General features: G+C 43.9%; 1 protein-coding gene across 1 annotated transcript in view; it reads right to left on the minus strand.

Moving 5' to 3' along the window:
- Window positions 1–17,864, minus strand: part of KCTD8 (potassium channel tetramerization domain containing 8) — a 44,079-nt gene extending 26,215 nt beyond the window's left edge. Inside the window, exon 1 of the mRNA XM_053402700.1 lies at window positions 16,201–17,864. Within this exon, the coding sequence (XP_053258675.1) occupies window positions 16,201–17,098 (898 nt within the window). The 5' untranslated portion in view covers window positions 17,099–17,864. The remainder of the gene's footprint in view (window positions 1–16,200) is intronic.
- Window positions 17,865–21,958: the final 4,094 nt, after the last annotated feature.

Here is a 21,958-nt window from a genome sequence, read left to right on the forward strand (position 1 = left end):
AACCTATGGTAAGTAGCTTTTGAGGTTCAGAACTGCATCTAATGAATAATAAAACTTTGAGAGCAGAGAGCATTTAAGACATATCTGTTTCTTAAAGTAAAACCCACAATGTTCTTCCAAATCTTTCCAGTAATGATAAGCTGGTTTAGATACAATAGCACCAACACATGAAACAACTATTGCTATTTGCTTTATTATTTGCTTATTAAGAAATGAGCAAATTATACAAGCTGAATGTCGTCTGGGCTTCTGAGAAAGAAAAGAAAGAGGAATCACAATCTTCATGGGACCAGGCTTTTTTCCAGCAATATGGTCAGTCTGAGGCTTCTGACCCAGGGATGAGCTGGCTATAGGTCAGAGAGGAGGATACCAGACTTGGTTTGATGCACAAGGGAAGCTGAGAAGGTAAAGCATCAGAAATGCACTACTCAAATGCCCGTGAATTTGTATTTGGCAAAAAAAGAAGAGAGTACAGTAATCGAGTCTGAATCGAGTCTCTCTGGAAGGAATGTGACTAGTTCTCATAAGCATGAGAGAGAAAGATCATTTGCAGTGTGCTTCTGATTTACCTCCTTTCATTATAGTCAAGACCAAACGGCAGTTCTTCAGTTCTCTGTATGCAAAGAAAAAGAGTAAATGAGATGATTTCTCCCTTAACCTTGAGAAAGCTGGTTATTAAACCATTCTAGATTACCAAACCATCCTACCGGTGTACTGCCATCTAGTGTAGATCAAAACCACTCTGTAAAACTACGCAGAAAAAAGAATGACTAAAGAAAAATCTGAGACAGAAAGTAGCAGTATGACAACTCAACCACTTCTGTGAACTGTGTGTACTCTGCATTGTAAAGTCACTAGAACTTAGCTCTCTTCCTGATGGCTTAGCTTTCTAGGTGCACTGAGTTTTTTACATGGGTTAATCAATCAAATACATGGTGATGTACAATCAAATGGCTTAAACGGCACAGTCCTGACAAGAGTTTTACAACGTTTGTCTCTTGGCTTGCTATGGAAAGATCCGTAGCTACTTTTCTTTAAGAACAAAACTTGATAAGCTAGGATGTAGGTAACAACAAATCGCCAAATAGGAGAGTAAAGCACTGCTGAGTGGAACAGGAATGTGGAAACCAGGATTTCCTTATTCATTATCTCTGAAGTTTCTTATGCTGTTTTGCCACGGCCATTTTTGTTTAGAAATATGCTATCTGTATGCCACGATTGTATTATTGCTTTTCCTGTTTTATGTAAACTGCTATGGCAATTTCTTTTCCCAAGAGTGGAATAACAATCCTTAAATTAATTAAATAATTGAAAATTATTGTTAATTATTAAACAATTTCCAAAAGAGTACATATTTCAATACACTTGTGAGTTCTTTATAACCCTGGAAGATTTTGTAAATTTCTAATCCTATTTGCACTGAACATGGCTCCCCAAAACCACTCTATAGTTATGTTGTCTACCATAGCTACTACAGTCGTACCTTGGTTGTCGAATGCCCTGGAACTCGGACGTTTTGGCTCCCAAACACCATAAACCCGGAAGTGATTGTTTCAATTTGCGAACGTTCTTTTGGAACCCGAATGTCCGATGGGGCTTCCGTGGCTTCTGACTTGCTGCAGGAACTTCCTGCAGCCAATCAGAAGCTGCGATTTGGTTTTCGAGGTCAAACAGACTTCCAGAATGGATTCTGTTCGATTTCCAAGGTACAACAGTATAATAGCTTCTCCAGTCTCAAAAAAGAAAAGGAAAGCCTAAGTGAACTACATGTACAAGTTGTTTAACTGATTTTCAGGAAATTCCCTTTTTAAAAAATGGAATGAAAGGAGAAAAATCAGCGTTTTTATTTTGTATTGTAATCCAATCCAAAAAGCTAACTGTCATTCCCTCCAGTACCAAACTGAGATGTGCCAAGTGGGATATCCAAAAACAAGGGATGGTTACAGTTCTACATACTTGGGGAATTCCCTAAGTATGCAGAAATGCATAACTTTAAATGTATGTATGTATGTATGTATGTATGTATGTATGTATGTATGTATTTTTAAAAAGGAAAAGCCACAAATGGCCTGGCATGGACCTACATGCCTATATAACCTAGGGGATATTGAAAGCATAGAAACACAGGAAGGCACCTTACAAAAAGTCAAACCATGGTCTACCTAGATCTCTATGCTTCACATAGTCGCTCTCTGCAGTTTCACGCAGGAGTATTTCCCAGCCCTAATTGGTGTCAGGGAACTGAAAAAGGAGAACAGCTCATTTGCAGATCAGAGAAAGTCAGGGAAACACCAGCTAACTTGCAGTTAAGTTTCTTTAGTAAGGAAGCAGAACAGAGAACATACGGAGACCTCGGCAGTATGCTCCAACCTTGTTGCTTGGGCTTGCTTGTACTTCCCACTTCACCCCATTCCCTATGTGTCAGGCTCCTCCCTCTGTGCAGGCATGTCCAAAGTCCACTTCGGGGGCCTAATTTGGCCCGCTGGTCAGTTTAATCCAGCCCCTGTGGCAGTTTATTTCCTGGGGTAAAATCCTAAAAAACACCTCAGCAACTTCAACTTCAACCCTAAAAGAAGCTCAACAACTTTGGGGTAAAATGCTAAAAACTCAACAACTTCAATCCTAAAAAAAGGTAAACAACTTTGATCATCAGCCCTCGCGGCCCTCACTTCATCAAATCTGGCCCTCTTTGAAAAAAGTTTGGACACCACTGGCAAGGAGCCCCAATGGACCCTCTCTGTTTCTGCCTTGCTCTCTGCTCTGTGAAAGGAATCAGACGCCTTGGGGGGGAGGCTTGCATGCTGTCCACAGAAAAACTGTCAGGGTGGCTCTGTGGTGAAGCTGCTGGTCCTTGTCTTTGCTCTGTGCTGGGGCACCTGCCTGTTTCCTCCTTTTCCTCATCCTCCAAGCTCCCAATCTCCAGTACTTCCCAGCTCTTCCCCTCCTCTCAGGTGTGTCCATTTGTCCACCACCAGGATCGAGAATCCAAATCTTCTACTTCGGCTTTCCCCAGGGGGCAAGGCTCTCGGTCCTACGGTTTCCACCACTTCTCATCTAGCCAGTTTCTGACACCTAGGGAGCTGCCAGGGAATTTATCTGGGATTCTTGCATGCAAAGTATATGCTCTCCCCCTGAGTTTCAGCCCAGTTTATCCATGGAATGTTATGGTGAAAATTAGGGCAGAGGGAGACAGTGGAGGAACGATCTCTGTTCAGGCTCCCTAACCTTATCCTGGAAAGCGTGATGAGGTGGGAATGCTGTGAAGCTAAAAAATTGTCTCTAGGCACTATTCTGCAACGTTATCAGGAGGGAGCGACTGAGTGAGTTGCTTGTGTAAGGCTACCTAGCAGCTTCATGGCAAAAGACTGATTAGGGCAGATTATTCTGCCGTATTGTCAAGAATTAGTCCCCAGGCACAAACCAGCTGCATGCAACATAGGCTGCCTTCATTAAGATTCATACTATTCAGAGCTTCACAACAGCCAACAAGGAAGTGCTCAAAGTTCTCAATCCAAGAAGCTACCCTGGTAACACATGAAAAAAATAGTGCGTTCCAACCATGCAGCTTCTTTCCTTCAATCTCTTTTGCCACTGATTGGGAACAGCCAAGTGCTGCAAAGTTTGCAAAATTCTTCTGGACTCACATGCTAATATTAAACAAGTGAAGCCTTTGTCATGCAGGGGGTGGGGGCGGGAATCCGACATGCAGTCTGATCCAAGTAACAATATAGTTCATACATTTCAAATATCTTTAGCATTTCCTCAATCGAGTCACTGCAGCTTTTTATCAACAGATTCCCCATGAAGTGATCAAAGGGGGGGGGGTGGAATCTTTAAGGTGCCAGAAGGTAAGAGTAATATCAGTTAAGGAATTTCCAGCAATGAAACCTTATTACTATGCATGATGTTTACTCTGCAGCATCTGTTTCTTGTTGAGCAAAGACCTCTTTTACAATGATGATATAAGCCCTGTAGCTTTTCCACTAAAGGAAGCATCACAGCATAAATTCAGACATCTTTATAGAGCAGTATCAATAAGTGTATCCCATCTATTCAGAACATTCTAAGGAGCTCATTACTATGATGCTAAAATCCCTCTCCTGGTCTTCTAGGTTACTTTTTTTTAGCAGTAGTGCAAGTAGGTTTTATTCTGTTAAGCATAGTACAATTTTTAAAAATAAGATTTAGGTCCAGAGATATATTTTTTGCTGTGAAAGTTTTCAGGCTAGGAACAGAATAGATTGTAAAACATTTTGCTAAGAGAATGTTGCCAAATATGTATATTAATTCAAATATATGCAGGGCAATTAGATGGTAATTACAAGGAAGTAAGTCACAGAAGTCTGGCTGGCTCACTCCCTAAAAAGTGTACTTGGAACTGAATTTTTTACACACATAAAAAGCACCAGATTTCATGTGTTGATGGTTGCACTTTGTATAGTTCAGTCAAGCTTTGTACCTGAAGTTGGCATGGCTGCCCAATAACCATTCTGAACTACATAATTTTTGCGACACTTGTGATATACTCCAACTTCCCAGCAGCAAGCAAGTGCCTCTTGTCCCTATTGCCTAAATGAAATGGGAAAGCAAGTGTAGAACAAATATAGCACAAGCTACAGACAATTCCATCCTGTGGTGGTTCTACACTGCCAGGATCACCCACCATCACTCATCTTTAATTCCCTCTCACAATAGCTCTCCCTCTTCCTTGCTGCCCACTTGGTCTATAAGGCAGGAGAGTCAGATAGCAGTGAGAAGATGGGAAAGAAAAATTGGTACTGACATTTTTTTAAAAGGTTTTGAGCAGTATCAGGAAGGGCAATACTAGCACCATTTTCACTCACTCAGGAAGAGTCTCCATCATGAATTATGCCAACAAAGTGTCAAAGAAGAGCAGACAACCACACAGAATTGGGGTTGAACGCTCTGCCTTGTTTAGTGTGTTCATCTTTTCTTGAGGAAGCAAGGAGCAAGTTCACACACTCAGACCTCTTTTGCTGGATGTGAGGCATTCTTTCATCCTTCAAGTCTAAAATGCCCAGTGTGCATGTGAAAAACTAAATATTATAGGGCCACACTTGTGGTCCTGTGTTAAGGGTAGTAAGCAGAACTGCATTCTGGCATTATCTTGAGAAACTGGGGGGGGGGGGCAGAACTAGGTTCTATAGTTTATACCTAGAAAATGTTTGATATGAAACTTGGCAGTGTAGGAGAGGCAAGGTTGAAGATCTGGGTTAGGTCCACCACTGACAGCCATCCATCTTCCAAGGTAGTGGTGAAGCTAGAACTAACCATGGGATAGGATACCATACCATATCATATCTATATTGCCTAAATAACATGTCTTTTAAAGGTGTCATCTTTAACAGCTGTAATTTTGCAGCGTTTTGGAGCTTGACATGAACATGAACAGCTTTTAACACAACATGTTAAACTGAAAGTTTTATTAATTGATTTGCATTTTAGCTCTAATGAAAATAATCCAACTATGTTGCCATCTAAGTAAGGGGCGTCTCGCATTCTAAACATGCGAAATATTAAAACAAGACTGCTTCTGAGCATGGGTAGAATGTATGTTCCCAACAAAAAGCAATAATGATAATCACATCCAACCATGTATTTTAAATGATGGAAGGAATACAGTTTCCACATCAATGATTATCTAACTCATATTCGTACCAAAATAAGCTGGTAGTTAATGTATTTTCAAGATCCACATCAGGCAAAATCTAAGTTTTAAATGTCATTTAAGATCATTAAAGATCAATTAGCATTTGAAATCAAGGGGGCTTTAAAAGGATGGAAATCATGGTCATATTACTTTCTTTGATGTAAATACTGCTACATTGTTAATTTTTTTACATATTTTCTATCTCATAGTCAATAGAAACATTTGTCTTGGGGCACAACTCAAACTCTAACCACTTCTGAGTGGAGAATAAGGCAGATAGATGTGTCTCAGGAGAGTAATTCAGGTATTCAGCCATGGGCTCTCATTTGACCCCTTCATTAATTCAAAGAGAGCTGTGCCACAATGAAATATCTACCCTGAAAATTATGTAAAACTCTTTGTAACATTTAACCATATTATTTTGTCACTCTGAAAGCAACAATAAAATGTTTTTGGATAAGCTCTGAGTAGCCACACTAGCATTGTTGGAAAACAAAACTAGTTTCTAGCACTTTTTTTAAAAAAGTTAAATATCTTGATATTATTCTGAGAATTTGAGCCAGTAGAATTTAATATTTGCTGCTTGCTTCCATCTACTAGGCTTCTCTCACGCACTCTTCAAGATTGCTACATGGGACATATTAAGTGAAAAAGCTGTAATTGCCAGAAAAAGCTGTGTATTTCCAACAAACCTAATCACAGTAATTTTCAGAACTGAAAAGGGGGAATAGTGATACCTAGGTATTTGAAATACTTTTTTTTTATCCAGCACTTAGAAATGTGCGTGATATTTTACCCTGCAGATAATTCTGAAAAGATGCACTAAAATTTTACTTTGTTTCCACTTCTGAACTGTAGTGACAACAGTTATAGTATTCAGCGTTACTTCCTGCTCTGTGCAAAAACAGAAGTGATAAACCCATGGCAATGTATTGCTGTCTGAAGGTATCCAGTACTGTATTAACAGTGGAATAGTAATGGGGTCAGCACCACCCTTGTCATGTCAAATGAGTTATTGCCCTTTGGCAGAGGGTGATGAGAGAAGCCCCATGTTCTTCTGTTGCTTGGAGCCAAGAAATGAGACTTTGTGCTGTTATAGTGACATATTGTTAAAAGGTAAAGGGACCCCTGACCGTTAGGTCCAGTCGCGGACGACTCTGGGGTTGCGGCACTCATCTTGCTTTACTGGCCAAGGGAGCCGGCATACAGCTTCCAGGTCATGTGGCCAACATGACTAAGCTGCTTCTGGTGAACCAGAGCAGCACACGGAAACCTTCCCGCTGGAGCGGTACCTATTTATCTACTTCAACTTTGACATGCTTTCAAACTGCTTGGTTGGCAGGAGCAGGGACCAAGCAACGGGAGCTCACCCTGTCACGGGGATTTGAACCGCCGACCTTCTGATCGGCAAGCCCTAGGCTCAGTGGTTTAGACCCCATTAGCTAAAGTGTGTAAACATGCACACACTTTTCCACTAGAATACAGGTGACACTATCACTAAAATTAAAAACAACAACAACAGCATTTGGAAACAACATGCTCCAACTCACCCCCCAAAAGAATGCTAATTGTTTTATGGATAACGTTGCATATATTTATTTGGAAACCTATATGTTATTGATATGACTTGACTTTTGACAGTCAAAATATGAACCATAAAACAAAACTGGAAGCTTTTACAAAATGCTGCAGTATTGTATAAAGAGTTAGGTAGAACTAATGCTTTTTACTCCGTAGCAACAGAGTGAATCAGTAATTAAGAGTAGACCAACCAACACAAAAAAACAGAATAGTACAAGGCAAACTTTATTGCCTCCATTTTGGCACACATTTAATCAACAAACCAACCTCCCCATCTTTACTTGTCTATAGTCACCTTAGGTGAGGCCTGTAAGTATATGCATTAGAAAGTGCATTGTGCTCATACAAACCCCTGAGCTGAATCAAGCCACTTCAGAGAGATTTTGGGGGTCTTCCAAGGTGCTAAACAGGTATGCATTGAAGCACCCCAAACAAAATTAAGCTGCTCCTGAAGCCTCAGGGCCGCTTCAGACTTCCAGAAGTGCCAGGCAGTCTTGAGCAAGTTGCCTATTCAAAATGTTACGTTCCCCCAAGCTCACAATATAAATGAAAAGGGGTGATGATCTGTAGTTTTGTGCCTAACAACTCTAGTTTCCAAGGAGACTCAAAACTATTTTCATTCACCATAACTCCCTATCTGCAGTGCCTATCCCCTCAGAAAGGCAATTTGTATTCAAATTGCATACACGACAGAGGCAGCCCCTAGGTAAATAACGTGCAAAACTGGTCCACCCAATTTAGGCAGTTAGAATCCCTGATTGGGAGGAACACATGGTTCAATACATGAGTTGAGGCGCCATTTTGCATCTGGCTCTGCCTCCTTCAACACTGTTCTGCACCTGGCTTCTAGTAAAAAAAGTAGATCCTGCAAGGCTGTCCATGAATGTCTAGAACCCTGGTTTTAAACAAGTGGATCAGGAGTACAACATGGACATGATGCAACCTAGGGGAGTTTCATGTTCGCTCCCCCCCTCCCAGGGGGAGTTGCCATAAAAGAAAGAGAATGAAAGAATACAGAGAGAGGAGAGAGCCCGAAAGAACAGAAGAAGAGAGCAGAGGAACTGAGGGCTCACCTAGACTTTGCTTGCCTCATAAGCTCTATCAGAACATCAATCAGGTTTTGTCTGGATTGGCATGTGCCCTTGTTTAAAGCTAAAGTGTGGGTTTTTCATGCCTAGAAAGTGTGGGTCCAGCATAAAACCACTCACACCCATGCTTTCTAGGCATGAGACAAGTGGAAGTGTTGCTGAGCCCTGAGACAAGTATGGTACAAAATAGTTCCCATGCTGCATGTTTTGTGTTAGGGAAGGTCCTTGGTCTGAACAAGTTGAAGGCTCCTGTTCTAGAATGAATGCAAGAGCAGTCCAATACTTTTTTCACAATGCAAGAGCAGTCCAATACTTTTTTCACAAAACATACTGTAAGAAAGCAACTCCCCTAAGTATTAAGATGCAGAGGATAGAGCAGAGTTCAGACATGTATCTTCAGAACTTCTTATGATTAACTATTAGCTTCAGTCATACACACCTTTGGTTACATCCATGATAGATTCCTATAATACTTTAGACCATGCAAGGCAATTTGAAAACTTCCACTAGTACAGATTGCAGCAGCCAAGATGCTTGTGGCAGATGGGAGTTTGAACTATGTGATACTAATGTACCAGGTTACAATGGTTCTGTGTTTGCTTCTGGGCTCACTTTCAACTGCTAGTTTAGTTCTTAATGGCCTTAAATAGTTGGGATCCAGAAGGATTGCCTCTACCACAGGCCTGGAGATGAACTCAGAGGTTCTGTCCCCAATGCTAAGAGTTCTCAGGTTGGCAGGTACCATGGACAAGGACTTTTCAGTAGTGGCCTCATAGTTACCTGGAGAGGGAGTTCTTATGGCACTCTCGCTAATGACTTTTAATTGGATTGTAAACACTCTTTTATTTGATTTGGCATTTGACTTCTGGCCTTATGCTGGCTTTCATGTTTTAACTGCTGCTGTTTTATTTTTTATTTATTTTGATAATTTATATACTGCTTAAATGCAGTTCTCTCTAAGCCATGCATAGGTAACTTGCTTTACAACTTGTTTGCAGGTAACTTGAACTTTTATATATATATGGTTGTTTGATTATATTTTTGCTGGCCACCTTCAGAGGGTTTGCCCCTTAATATCAGGTTATAAAGAAACAAACAAACTTTGTGATTATAGAACAGTTTTGATGCTACTGTTTGACAAAGGTAGACTTATGAAAAGTCTGTCCTGACACTTTCTCTTTTAATTTTTAAACAAACTTTAAGTTACATCCAATAATCAATGTGCTATCAATGTGATTCACTTCTTCAGGATATTCAGCGGTATTATAAAGTCAACAGATTCAGAAAGAAAATATTTCATCTCTTCCAGTGATGCATTTACGTTTACAGTCTGCCCTCCAACAGTTTTGGGACAGGTGTCATATGTTTTATAGGTATATATTAAGAAAAGAATATGATGAGCTCATGTCCCAAAAGGGCTGATGATAAAATACTTTTGCTTGGCTGTGACAATTTCCGCAACCACCAATGCAGAGGGAGCAGAGAATTGTAACTCCAGATGGAAAACTAAGCAACATTATTTGGACAGATTTTTTTTAAAAAGTTATATTTTTAATGCATTTATTGCAAGAATCAACCTAAGCTTAGCCACAGTAGCACAGAACAGATAGCCCCAGAATCTTTCACGTGTTAAATGTGAACTCCATTAAGATCCACTGGGTTTTTCAAATGAAGAAGGACATTAACAGCCATGTGCAAACAATCTTTTGTGGAGAAGCAAACTGAATTTGACCACCCCTCTTACCATTAAAAAAAGAAACCCTGACCTTGTAAACACATTAGCTGAAGAGCTGTGTCAACAACTGTGAGAATGGGATGCTGAATTAGATGGGACATTGGCAGCAAGCTCTTCTTATGTCCTTAACTGACACATTAATACAGAGCATGTAACTCAGATAATGGTTTCACTGCACATAATGCAGGCCTGCAACTGAAACTAAGCAAGTCTGGTTCAGTAAGCTGCCTCAGTGTTAGATATGTGTCCCGTCCCGTCCCCTGCAGACTCCAGCATAGCATCCAAAAGGTTGCTAGTCATAGACAGAGGCTGAGTTTAAAACAACTGCCCATGAAACTCAGAGTGGTAACCAAAGGCACTATAGTTGCTGGGAGAATTTTATTTATTTAAACCATTTCTATCCCAAACTTCTGCCTCAATATGAGACACTCAAGGTGGTTCACAAGTCTAAGACAACCCCAAAGTACAAAAATAATCAAAGAAACAAAAAGCAAACAGATACAAATATTACAGCAGAAGGACTCTGGGTACACAAAGTAATATTAGGGTCAGCAAAGCCACATATCCAAAACCCTGTTGGATTTTTATTTTTTTAAGTCTCCAGCGCAGAACAGAATGCCATAAGCAGAAGCATAAGACCAATCTGTTGAGGGAGGGTAACCCAGAGCTAAGGCACCACAACAAAGATGGCTATGTCCAATGTTCCCACCCAAAGAGTCTCTGATATCAGTGAGCTACCCAGCAGGGCTTTCCCCATTGATGATTTATTTAGAAAGACTTACAGACCACCACCGCCCCCAACTCAAAGTGCTATACAAAATAAAACTGAACCATTTTAGTAAATAGAACAGTAGCCACAAATTTGAAAATGAATAAAAATACTGACAAAAATAAATTATCAACAAAACATAGATAAAATCAGTAGAACACTCTGAAGGAGCGTCTCCACCCCCATCATTCTGCCCAGACACTGAGGTCCAGCGCCAAGGGCCTCCTGGCGGTTCCATCGCTGCAAGAAGCCAAGTTACAGGGAACCAGGCAGAGGGCCTTCTCAGTAGTGGCACCCGCCCTGTGGAATGCCCTCCCACCAGATGTCAAAGAGAAAAACAACTACCAGACTTGTAGAAGACATCTGAAGGCAGCCCTGTTTAGGGAAGCTTTTAATGCTTAATAGGTTATTGTATTTTAATATTCTGTTGGAAGCCGCCCAGGGTGGCTGGAGAAACCCAGCCAGATGGGCGGGGAATAATAATAATAATAATAATAATAATAATAATAATAATAATAATAAAAACAGACTGCACTTCAGTAATCCAGTCTTGAAGTTACCAATGTCTGAATTACTGTGGTTAACCTTTCCTGATTCAGGAATGATTACAGCTGTGGTACCAACTGAAGCTAGTAAACCAGCCTCACTGAAATCTCTTGGGCCTCCGTTACAAAGCTGGATCCAGGAGCAAACCCAGGCTGCCTGCCTACTTCTTCAGAGTGAGTACAATTCCCTCCAGGGCAGGCTGTTGCCCAAGTTCTCAGATGCAAGAACCAATCACCCACAGAGTCTCTGTCTTGCCAGGATTTATAAGTAGCTTTATGTGGCAGGTAGAAGTCCTTGTAAATATTGTTCCTGATACAGGAGGTAGTAAGGAAGAGATTAATTAAGTCTAGATAGTATGTTAGAGCAGAAGTCAAAGTTGAGAAAAAACTTAGTAATTGCACTTTCAGTGTTCAACAGGACTCTGCAACACAAAGATTATTCTGATAGTTATTTTTACACCTATAAGAAAAGCTGGAACAATAGATTTGGAGACTGATTTGTAAGCATGCAGATTTTGGGAACAAGTGGCAAAAAACAAATAGCACCATCATGCCACCATCTTCCATTGGCCTACCTCTCTGGAGATGTTTTCACAAGCCAAACTGATAATAATTGGAGGTACCAGGGAAAGTCTGCTTGTTTAATGTTTGCAGTCCATATTTGCAGAAAAACCTTTGGACATCAAGGAGATGGAACCAGATAGGTGGAGGGCAGAAAGCAGCCCAGGATTTGACCGGGGACATCAAAGCGGAAGAAATGAGGTTAAAAGTCAAAATGAACCACAAGGAGGGGCACAGACTAGAAAGGTAAAAGTGGGGTGGGATAGGGAGGACACTGACAGGAAAAGAAGGGTGAAGGGGCGCAGAATGGAATGAGCTGTGAGCTGCATGACTGTAAGTGGTATGCTTAGTGCTGAAGTGGCAAAAAGTGAGGCTTCTCTTCCAGTACAGGGATGCGGGTGGCGCTGTGGGTTAAACCACAGAGCCTAGGACTTGCTGATCAGAAGGTCAGTGGTTCAAATCCCCACAACGGGGTGAGCTCCTATTGCCCAGTCCCTGCTCCTGCCAACCTAGCAGTTCAAAAGCATGTCAAAGTGCAAGTAGATAAATAGGTACCGCTCCAGCAGGAAGGTAAACGGCGTTTCCGTGCACTGCTCTGGTTCACCAGAAGCATCTTACTCATGCTGGCCACATGACCCGGAAGCTGTATGCCGGCTCCCTTGGCCAATAAAGCAAGATGAGCACTCCAACCCCTGAGTCGGCCACGATGGGACCTAATGGTCAGGGGTCCCTTTACCTTTACCTTCCAGTACAAGTAGCAGCTGGGTGTATTTTGTGGGAACCGTGAAAGGGTTAAACTCTCCCTGTCCACTCCCTGTGGTTGCAATGCTACCTCAAGTTCCCTGTGACTGCTGTTTACATACAGTGGTACCTTGGGTTACATACGCTTCAGGTTACAGGCTCCGCTAACCCAGAAATATTACCTCAGGTTAAGAACTTTGCTTCAGGATGAGAACAGAAATTGTGCTCCGGCAGCGCAGCAGCAGCAGAAGCCCCATTAGCTAAAGTGGTCTTCAGGTTAAGAACAGTTTCAGGTTAAGAACATACCTCCAGAATGAATTAAGTACTTAACCCGAGGTACCACTGTACTAATGTTTTAAAGTGCATGTTAACTACATTCATGCAATTAACTTTGTGTCTAGTTTGGCCCTCAAAGTCGATTCGCATGACCACCAAGCTCAAGGTGGTCTCCTTAAATCACTGCAACCAGCAGCTGCCGCCACATGAAATGTGAGGAGCCTTTTCAATATCACTGCAAAAAAGGGGCAGATGTGTAATGACCTGCAACATGTTTTCTCCTGCACATGGTCACAGGTAGGAAGCTGGCAGCAATTTCAAAAAGCCTAATGGGTGCATGAGTTGTCCTCAGCTGCTGCTTAATATGCCAATCAGTGAAAATCCATAAATGACTTCCCATTATATTTTGTTTGATTTGTTTAAAAGTGCTAAATTGCAGTTATTTCCTAGTCACAAAGCCACTGCACTAGAGTGCTCCAATTTCCTCTATCTGTAGTTCCCTCCATTGCAAAAGCATAAACACACAGGCACCTCCACAAAAGCCAGTGAATAGGAAAAATTACACTCACTCCACTCTGTCTCTCATATACAGGACTTAACTCAAACCCTTTCAAACATTTTTTAAAAGACCTAAAGCTTACTGAGACTTGGGAAGGGAAAATCTGCCAAACAGACGTTCGCATATGGAATCCAGTTATGCTTTTCTTTAGTTCAAATCACTTCCTACTTACCGTTCAACACAACATGTACTTTGTGAGATTTAAGGATGCCGTCTAGCAGTATGCAGCTACAGTTTATTTTTTTTTCATTTCCAAATGTCTTGAAGTTTGTACAGTACACTTATGCACACCGAACCTAAGAGAGAGTTATTTAAAGAATTTTCCCTACTGAGAAGCTTCTTGCTTTTTTTCTTTTTGAGGTTTATCTTTTCAGTAGCCTTTGGAAAACTGAGACTCTTCTTGCTGTTCTGTCCTCCACTGAAATGTGTCCAGATGGAGTCTGTTTACTTTGTAGTTAATGAGAATGGAAGGAAATGTAGTGATGAAATATTAAAAACCCTTCCTTACTTCTAGCATTGCCTGCTTTAATCTTGTGCAAAGCTTCCTTCAACAAACTCTGTGAAACCTTCAAAGTCAAACAGCATCACTCTCTAAACCTTTCTTTAAAAAGCAAGAAAGGCTGTGGTTTTGGGGGGCTTCAAATAGTTTCTACAGGCAGAGACGGGGAGCTCCAAACTTTTTGCATGGAAAAATATTAGAACCTTAAATTTAAGAACCCATTCACCAATTTCCAAAGACTGACAACTGCAACAACCATAATATTAATAAGCTGATAGTGACTTGGTGCCACCACAGTAAGTTTCAACTTGATCCTCTTGATTTAAGTTACTGGTTCTAAGTAAAATGATCAAGAACAACTTGCATCAAGAAGACAACTTCTTGGAGTACTAAAAATACGGGTTGAGTTCCACTTCACACATGCATATTCACATACTCAAGTACAAAATGATGGTATATATCACCACATGTGGAACTTTTTTGTATCACCCAGTTTCAAGTTAAGGAATACTTTCTCAGGAAAACAGTTCACATATTTGGCTTTGAGTTATCAAGAATAGCGAGCTGGTGGGTGATGAACATGAATATGTGTATCTGCCTTGGGATGAAACAATGTCAGGAGTCCTTAAACTCATCAGGGAAGAGCTTTCTCATCCTGAAAAAGTCAAATTTGCCCTCCTACTGGTATTTCACTGCACAGGCGCCCAATGTATAAATGGTATGCAAATCTCAATGAATTTGTTCAAAAAGTGTTAATAATAATAATAATAATTTTATGATTTATACCCCACCCATCTGGCTGGGTTTCCAGGACTATGTTCTGTTTCAAGTCGAAATAGATTACACATTGGAAACTGAGGGCTTAGGGGCTCTTCTTTTTCCTGCCACACACATTTAAATACTACGTATAGGGATAAAGATTTGTGGTATACTTGGTGCAGTGGTAGTTAATGGTTAAGTTGTAACTTATTTAGCTACTTTCCACATGGAAATTTCTCTTCCTCTGCAGTATGTATGAGCCTAAGTGGGCTTTACAAGACGAGATTCTTTGCAATGAGACATTTCTACACATGAGTGCCCGCAGCACTGGGCAAATTAATGCAGAATTCTAAAAGGGACCAACTACATCTTTGAAGCGATGAAATAAAGAAAATATTTTCAATTACCTAGCAACACCCTAACCTGCATATCCCAGCAACTAAAGCCAGCACTGTCAGGGATGGAACCTGGCTTTGGGGGTTCCCAGCAGCATCTGGTTGGAAACTCTTCAAAAGAGAATGCAGGACTGCATGGAAAGCTGCCAGGATCCCTCTGTTCTTCCATCCTTGCCCCATGTCCTTTAGGAGGGAGACTAAAATGCACTCTGCACATGTTTAGAGACCGATTTAGCTCCATCTGTCACTGTGGAGCCTTAAAAAAAAGTTTATAAATCACTTTTGTGAACCATGGAGTGGCTGGGGAAACCCAACCGGATGGGCAAGGTATAAATAGAGTCATATAATTGTGGAGTGTTAAAGCTATGGTTTTCCCAGTAGTGATGTATGGAAGAGAGCTGGACCATAAAGAAGGCTGATCGCGGAAGAATTGATGCTTTTGAATTATGGTGTTGGAGGAGAGTCCCATGGACTGCAAGAAGATCAAACCTCTCCATTCTGAAGGAAATCAGCCCTGAGTGCTCACTGGAAGGACAGATCCTGAAGCTGAGGCTCCAATGCTTTGGCCACCTCATGAGAAGAGAAGACTCCCTGGAAAAGACCCTGATGTTGGGAAAGATGGAGGGCACAAGGAGAAAGGGACGACAGAGGACGAGATGGTTGGACAGTGTTGTTGAAGCTACCAGCATGAGTGGAAGACAGGAGTGCCTGGCGTGCTGTGGTTCATGGGGTCACGAAGAATTGGACACGACTAAATGACTAAACAACAACAACAATTGTAGAGTTGGAAGGGGCTCTAAGCATCATCTAGTCCGACCCCCTGCAATGCAGGAAAACGCAGCTGCCCCATAAGGGGATCAAAACTGCAACCTTGGCGTGATCAGCACCATGCTCTAAGCAACTGAGCTCTCCAGGCAAGTCTTAATAATAAAATTATTATTATTATTATTATTATTATTAGGCGTTAAGCCTCCGCCTTCAGCTTCTCCCCACCGGGGAAGGAAGAGCATCGGGGACTTACTGTAGAAGATGTACTCGGTGTAGCTGCTCCAGATCTTGTCCTCTCGGTACTGGTTGATGAAGGCGGCGGTGCCGGTGGAGTTGCAAGCCACCATGTGGAAGCCGGCTTCGGAGAGGCGGTCGAAGGCCTGCTCCAGGTAGGTGAACTTCAGGTAGAAGCGCGACGTGTACTTCTCGGGCGGGCGGTCCGGGTCTCGGCTCTCGTTGAGCGTCTCGCCGAAGATCTCCTTGGCCAGGGCGATGCGGCCGCACACCATGATGCGCGCCACGCGGCGGAACTTGGCGTCGGCCTGGTTCTCGCGCACCGTGGTGTACGAGCCGCGGTAGCCCACGGTGATGAAGCCGGCGCGCTTCTCCCCGGCGCTGCGCTGCTGCTGCTGGTGCTGCGCCACCAGGAGCTCGCCGCTGCCGGGCGAGTTGGCCTCCTCCAGGTCGCTCTGGCAGCCCTCGTCGTTGAGCGAGCTCTGCTTGGCCACCTTGGGCGACAGCAGCTTGACCAGCTCGGCCAGCTGGAAGTACTCGGCTTCGCGGAGCAGCCGCTCCTTCTCCGGGAAGTGCTCGGGCAGCGCCAGCTGCTTGTCGCGCAGGTAATCCAGCACGTACCTGAAGAGGAAGCCGTCGCGGTCGATGAAGAAGCGCGCGCGGCTGTCCCGGGGCAGCTCCCGCGGGGCGCTCCGCCGCGGCGAGAACATGCGCGCCAAGGTGCTGTCCGGCACGCTCAGCAGCGTCGCGTGCTTGGTCACGTACACCTGCCCGCCCACGTTCAGCTCCACCACCTCAGGGAAGGCGCCCACCGACCCCGGCGCCGACGGAGAGGAGCACGACGACACCATGTCGCTGATGGGCAGGATGGTGGCGCCGCCGCCGCTCACCCCTCCGCCGCCGTCCTTGAGGGCCATGGCTGAGGCGCTTTACCTCAGCGAGCCGCGCGCAGAGCGGGAAGGGACGGCGGCGCCCGCCGCTCCGAGAGTGCCTCCGGACGCCGCGCGCGCAGCAGGCGCGGAAGGCGGGCGGGCTCGCCCAACCCACTCGCCTTCCTCCGTGGCCACGTGCGCGCTCGTCTCCCCCTTCCCGCGCCCGAGCGGCCGGGCTGCTTTCTCCTCAGTTGGCCGGCCAAGAGGCCACTCGGTGGCACAACCCCGATTGCGCACGCGCGTGCGCCTGCCCCCAGCTCTCTCTATACACCTCAGGCGATTCCCTCTCACGAAAGGGGCTTCTCGAGCGCTCGTCCGCTTATCCCGCCTTTTTGCTCCTCACAGGGTGTTTTGCCGCCTGCCGCGGGGCGCCTTTGTTGGAGAAGCGGCTTCTTCCTTTCTGAGAGAAGCGGTTTCCTTCGTTGGCTCCCCACAAGACAGGTCCCGTTTCGTTCAGCGCTGAAGGAGTGGTGGAGGAGGAGGGGGAAGAAGACCCCTTTATCCCCCCACTTCCCACTTAGAGGGCTCGAATCTTCTCTTGAGGAGAATCTTCTCCTCAGGAGGGAGCGCCTCACTCCTGGACATCCCGCGCCCCGCTCTCCCCTCTTGCCGGCGCCTCGGCTCCCTCTGAGGAGGAGCAGGAGGAGGAGGACTCCTCCCGCTCCTCTGCCGTCAGCTAAATGCACCACTCCGCGGGTTCTGGCGCAGCGGCGTGCCACCAGCGGCGCCTTCCGGACCGAGCAGCAGCGCGGGGCGGGGGGGGGGGAGCGCAGCGCGGGAAGCAGCTTCTGGTGAGGCAACAGCGTCGTCCGCTCTCTCTCTCTCGCTCTCTGCCTCACCAACTCCCAACCCGCCGCGACGGCAACTCGAGAAAGGCGCGCTGACGTCAAGCCCAGCCTGCAAAAAACACACGCGAAAGAAGCGGCCGGGACGTTGCGAACAGAACAGCTGTCGTGTTTCTTGGGAAGCGCGGAGTGGCGAGAGGACTGGACAGGCGCGGTTCGTTGCTGGGATGAGGGAGCGGGGCGCTGGGAAGGGGAGAGAGGTGGCTTTGGGGGCTTGTTTAGGGTCCCCCCCACCCCACCTCTCGGTTTATGAGTGAGAGGTGAAGGAGAAACACATTGCGGAGCTGCTCCTCCAGATCAGGGGCCGGGCCCAGTAGGGTTCACCTGCAACCCGAATCTAAGCATGTTTACACGGAAATATAAGGTCCGCTGAGCCCCATGATAGAATGCAAAGTTTAGGATGGCAACCTCTTACTGCGCATGCAACGCACCGCTTAGGATGCAACTGGTATACAATATTGTGGGATGTAAACACAGGAGCAGTCAATGACAACATTCCTAGAGTGTACATGTTAGAACATGGGGAGGGATGTCTGTCCAGCAAGCAGGTAAACTTCCTGGGGACGGACTTCCTCCGCATGTGACCAGAGGTGGGTGTGGCCTCACCTGTGCAGGTAATGACAAAAGCACAGGGCAGGCAGTCACTCTCTCTCTCTGCCATCTTCCTTCGATGAGGAAACATCTAAGGATGCTCTCTTGGCTCCCAGCCAAGAGAGGAGATAAGGACTATCTTGCTACAAGATAGATTCTAAATGTATTTTACCTTTTTAAGCCTGTGTGCCTTCTGGGATCATATTGTGAACAGAACGTGAGTAAACTCTTTTATACTTTTATAAAGACTGTGTTGTGTCTTGTATTTTAAGAGGGAACAAAGGGGAAATTACCAGAGTAATTATTATAGAGGTTCTAGCGAACCTGTGCACACGTTACCGTTGTGAACTTAAAGGGGAATGTCTATAAACTCTGCTGATATTTTGGGAACTTGTTAGCACAAGTTGGATAAGGATATAATTAGTCAATATATCCTCTCCTGCACCCCTGAACATTCCCACAAAGGGTTATGGGCCCAGTATTGCATATTTCTGCATATTTTTGAAGGATTGCGTTGAATTGTGATTTTAAGTTGAGTAGTATTTTTCTGAGTTAACTTCCTGGTAAGCACATGGTCCTTTGTTCCATTGTGCAGTGGGGATTAAGCAACCCCCCCCTTCCCTCAGAGTTCACAGTGACCCAAGGCAGTGAAGAATTGTTTTTGTATTTTAGATTTTTGAGATTTTGATTTTAAAATTTTGAGAAATTTTGAGAAATTTTGAAATTTTGAATAATTTTCAAATTTTTGGATTTTAAGATGGCTAGAGCAGCTTTTGATAGTGATGCAAAGCTAGGAATGCCTGTGCTGAATGAATACAATTTCATACACTGGAAGCAGCGCTTGATAGCATGTTTAGATTATAAGCACGTTTTGGAAGCTTTAGAGCCTCAGCCTACAGGATCGTCTGAGGAGGATTTAGCCAAGATAAGTGCTTGGAAACGCATGAACAGCGAAGCTAGACACATAATTTTGAGTGGACTTCGTGATGAGCAGCTATCATTAATAAATAGTACAGATGATGCATCTCAAATCTTAAGAGATATTGAGCGCGTGTATGGAGAATCTAGCATAAACTGCTTCAGAAACTTGGTGTGTAAATTAACCAGAGTGAGGATGAATTCAAAAGAGGAATTCACAGAGCACATCAACAAGTTTACTGAGATTATTCAAAGAATAGATCTGACTCCCAAAGCTTTTGATGAAGATACAAAGATAGCATTTTTGTTATCATCACTTGGACCACGCTTTAGCGCATTTGTAAGTTTGATGGATCATAGACAAGGTCTGACTTTTAAAGACTTGATTGGTTATTTAAAAGAAGAATGCAGAGATAGAGCTGAATCTCCAGTGAGAAATGCTAGAAGCAAAGACAGCAGTTATGCATCTAGGCAATTTACAAAGACGAAAGAGATGCCCAAGAAAGTGATTTGTTTCAATTGTAACAAAGAAGGACACATTGCAAAGAATTGCAGAGCTCCTAAAGCGAAGAAACCCCACCCCTTTCAGCCAAAAGGGGAAAAGAAGGGGAAATGTGAATGCACATGGCTACTGCAAGAAAGGAATTTAACTGTCCAGAATCGTGAGAATAGACGTAATAAATGGATTTTAGATTCAGGTGCCAGTTCGCATTTTTCATATAAAAAGGACTATTTTAATGAGATAAATGATGAAGAAGGATCTGAAATTGAAATTGCAGATGGGAACATTGTTAAAGCAAAAGGTGCAGGTTCCATGAGTCTGAAATGCAATATAAACAATAAATGCATTGAGAACACAATCTCTAGAGTTTTGTACGTACCAGAGCTGAGCTGCAATTTAATCAGTGTGTCCACTTTGGACAAGAAAGGTTTCCAGATCACATTTGGAAATGGAGAATGTAAAGTGACTAGAAATGGCAAAGTGTTTGCTCAAGCAAAGCTAATAAATGGTGTATATGAGCTTGATCTTTCAGAGAACCAGTCTGCAAAAGTGGCACATTCCAGCCAGAAGGATGAAGCAGATCTGGACCTATGGCACAGAAGGCTTGGACACAGAGACACCAGCGTCATTCTGGATCTACAGAAAAGAGATCTTGTAAGAGGTTTGCAGGTAAAGCAGAGCAACAAAGCTCCAGCAAAGTGCATAAGCTGTATTACTGAGAAGGCTGTAAAACCTTCATTTCCACGTTGTGCTGAACAAAGAAGCAACAAAGTGCTTGATATTGTGCACACTGACATATGTGGACCCATGAATGTTCCCTCACTGGGAAAGAATAGATATATTTTAATATTTCTGGATGACTTTTCAAGATTTTGTGTTGTATATTTCCTCAAAGAGAAGAGTGAGACAGTGGACAAGCTCCAGGAATACATTGCCATGGTCAAGAACAAATTCCAAAGAGCTCCAGCTGTGTTAATGAGCGACAATGGAGGTGAGTACTGCTCAAATGAAATGCAGGCTCTCCTGGCCAAGGAAGGAATTGCACACATAACCACAATTCCTTACACACCACAGCAGAATGCCATAGCTGAGAGAAAGTTTAGGTCCATTATGGACATGACAAGGTGCATGCTAAAGGATGCATGTTTGCCACAGAAGCTGTGGGCCGAAGGAGTATACACGTCAGTCTATTTGCAGAATAGACTGCCAACTAAAGGTGCAGAACGCACACCATTTGAACTTTGGCATGGGAAAGCTCCCAATCTGTCGCACATACGTGTGTTTGGAAGTCCGTGCTACTTCCACGTGCCCAAGGAACACAGACACAAGCTTGACTCCAGGGCAAAAGCAGGTATCCTGGTGGGATATGCCTCTGGAGGCAAAGGATACAGAATTATGGACTTACAAACTGGTAAGACAAATGCATACCATGCGGTTTATTTTGATGAATATGGAAAAGTAGACACTAAGAACACTGTTGTGGACTCTTCCGATGAGTCAGAAAGGACTCAAGAGTTCGTATATTTCCCTTTTGAGACCCCACAAAGTACTAATCTGCCTTCGAGTGTTACAGCGCCCCCTACAGGCGACGCACCAGAAGACGCAGAGGACCAGAACCCTGGCGGCACCAGAGACGAAGAGGAGGACTCAGATGGGGACATGCCTGCGTTGGAGGAGGATGAGGAAGCTGATGCGGTCACACAACCAGGGGTCAGGATCTCATCCAGAACCAACAAAGGTGTCCCACCATTACGGTTGTCCTACTTTGCAGGGTCGGCGTTTCCACAGGAACCTTCCACTTGGGAAGAGATACAGGAGATGCCAGCTGCAGAAGCCAGTCTCTGGAGGAAGGCCGCGCAGGAGGAGATGGATGCACTGCATCAGAACAAGACCTGGACACTCACTGAGCTGCCTCCCGGTAAGAAGGCCATTGGCAGTAAATGGGTTTTCAAGGTTAAGAAGGGGTCAGAAGGAGAAGTGCAGCGCTAC

This window comes from Podarcis raffonei, chromosome 9 (assembly GCF_027172205.1).
Source record: "Podarcis raffonei isolate rPodRaf1 chromosome 9, rPodRaf1.pri, whole genome shotgun sequence".
Lineage (NCBI taxonomy): Eukaryota > Metazoa > Chordata > Lepidosauria > Squamata > Lacertidae > Podarcis > Podarcis raffonei.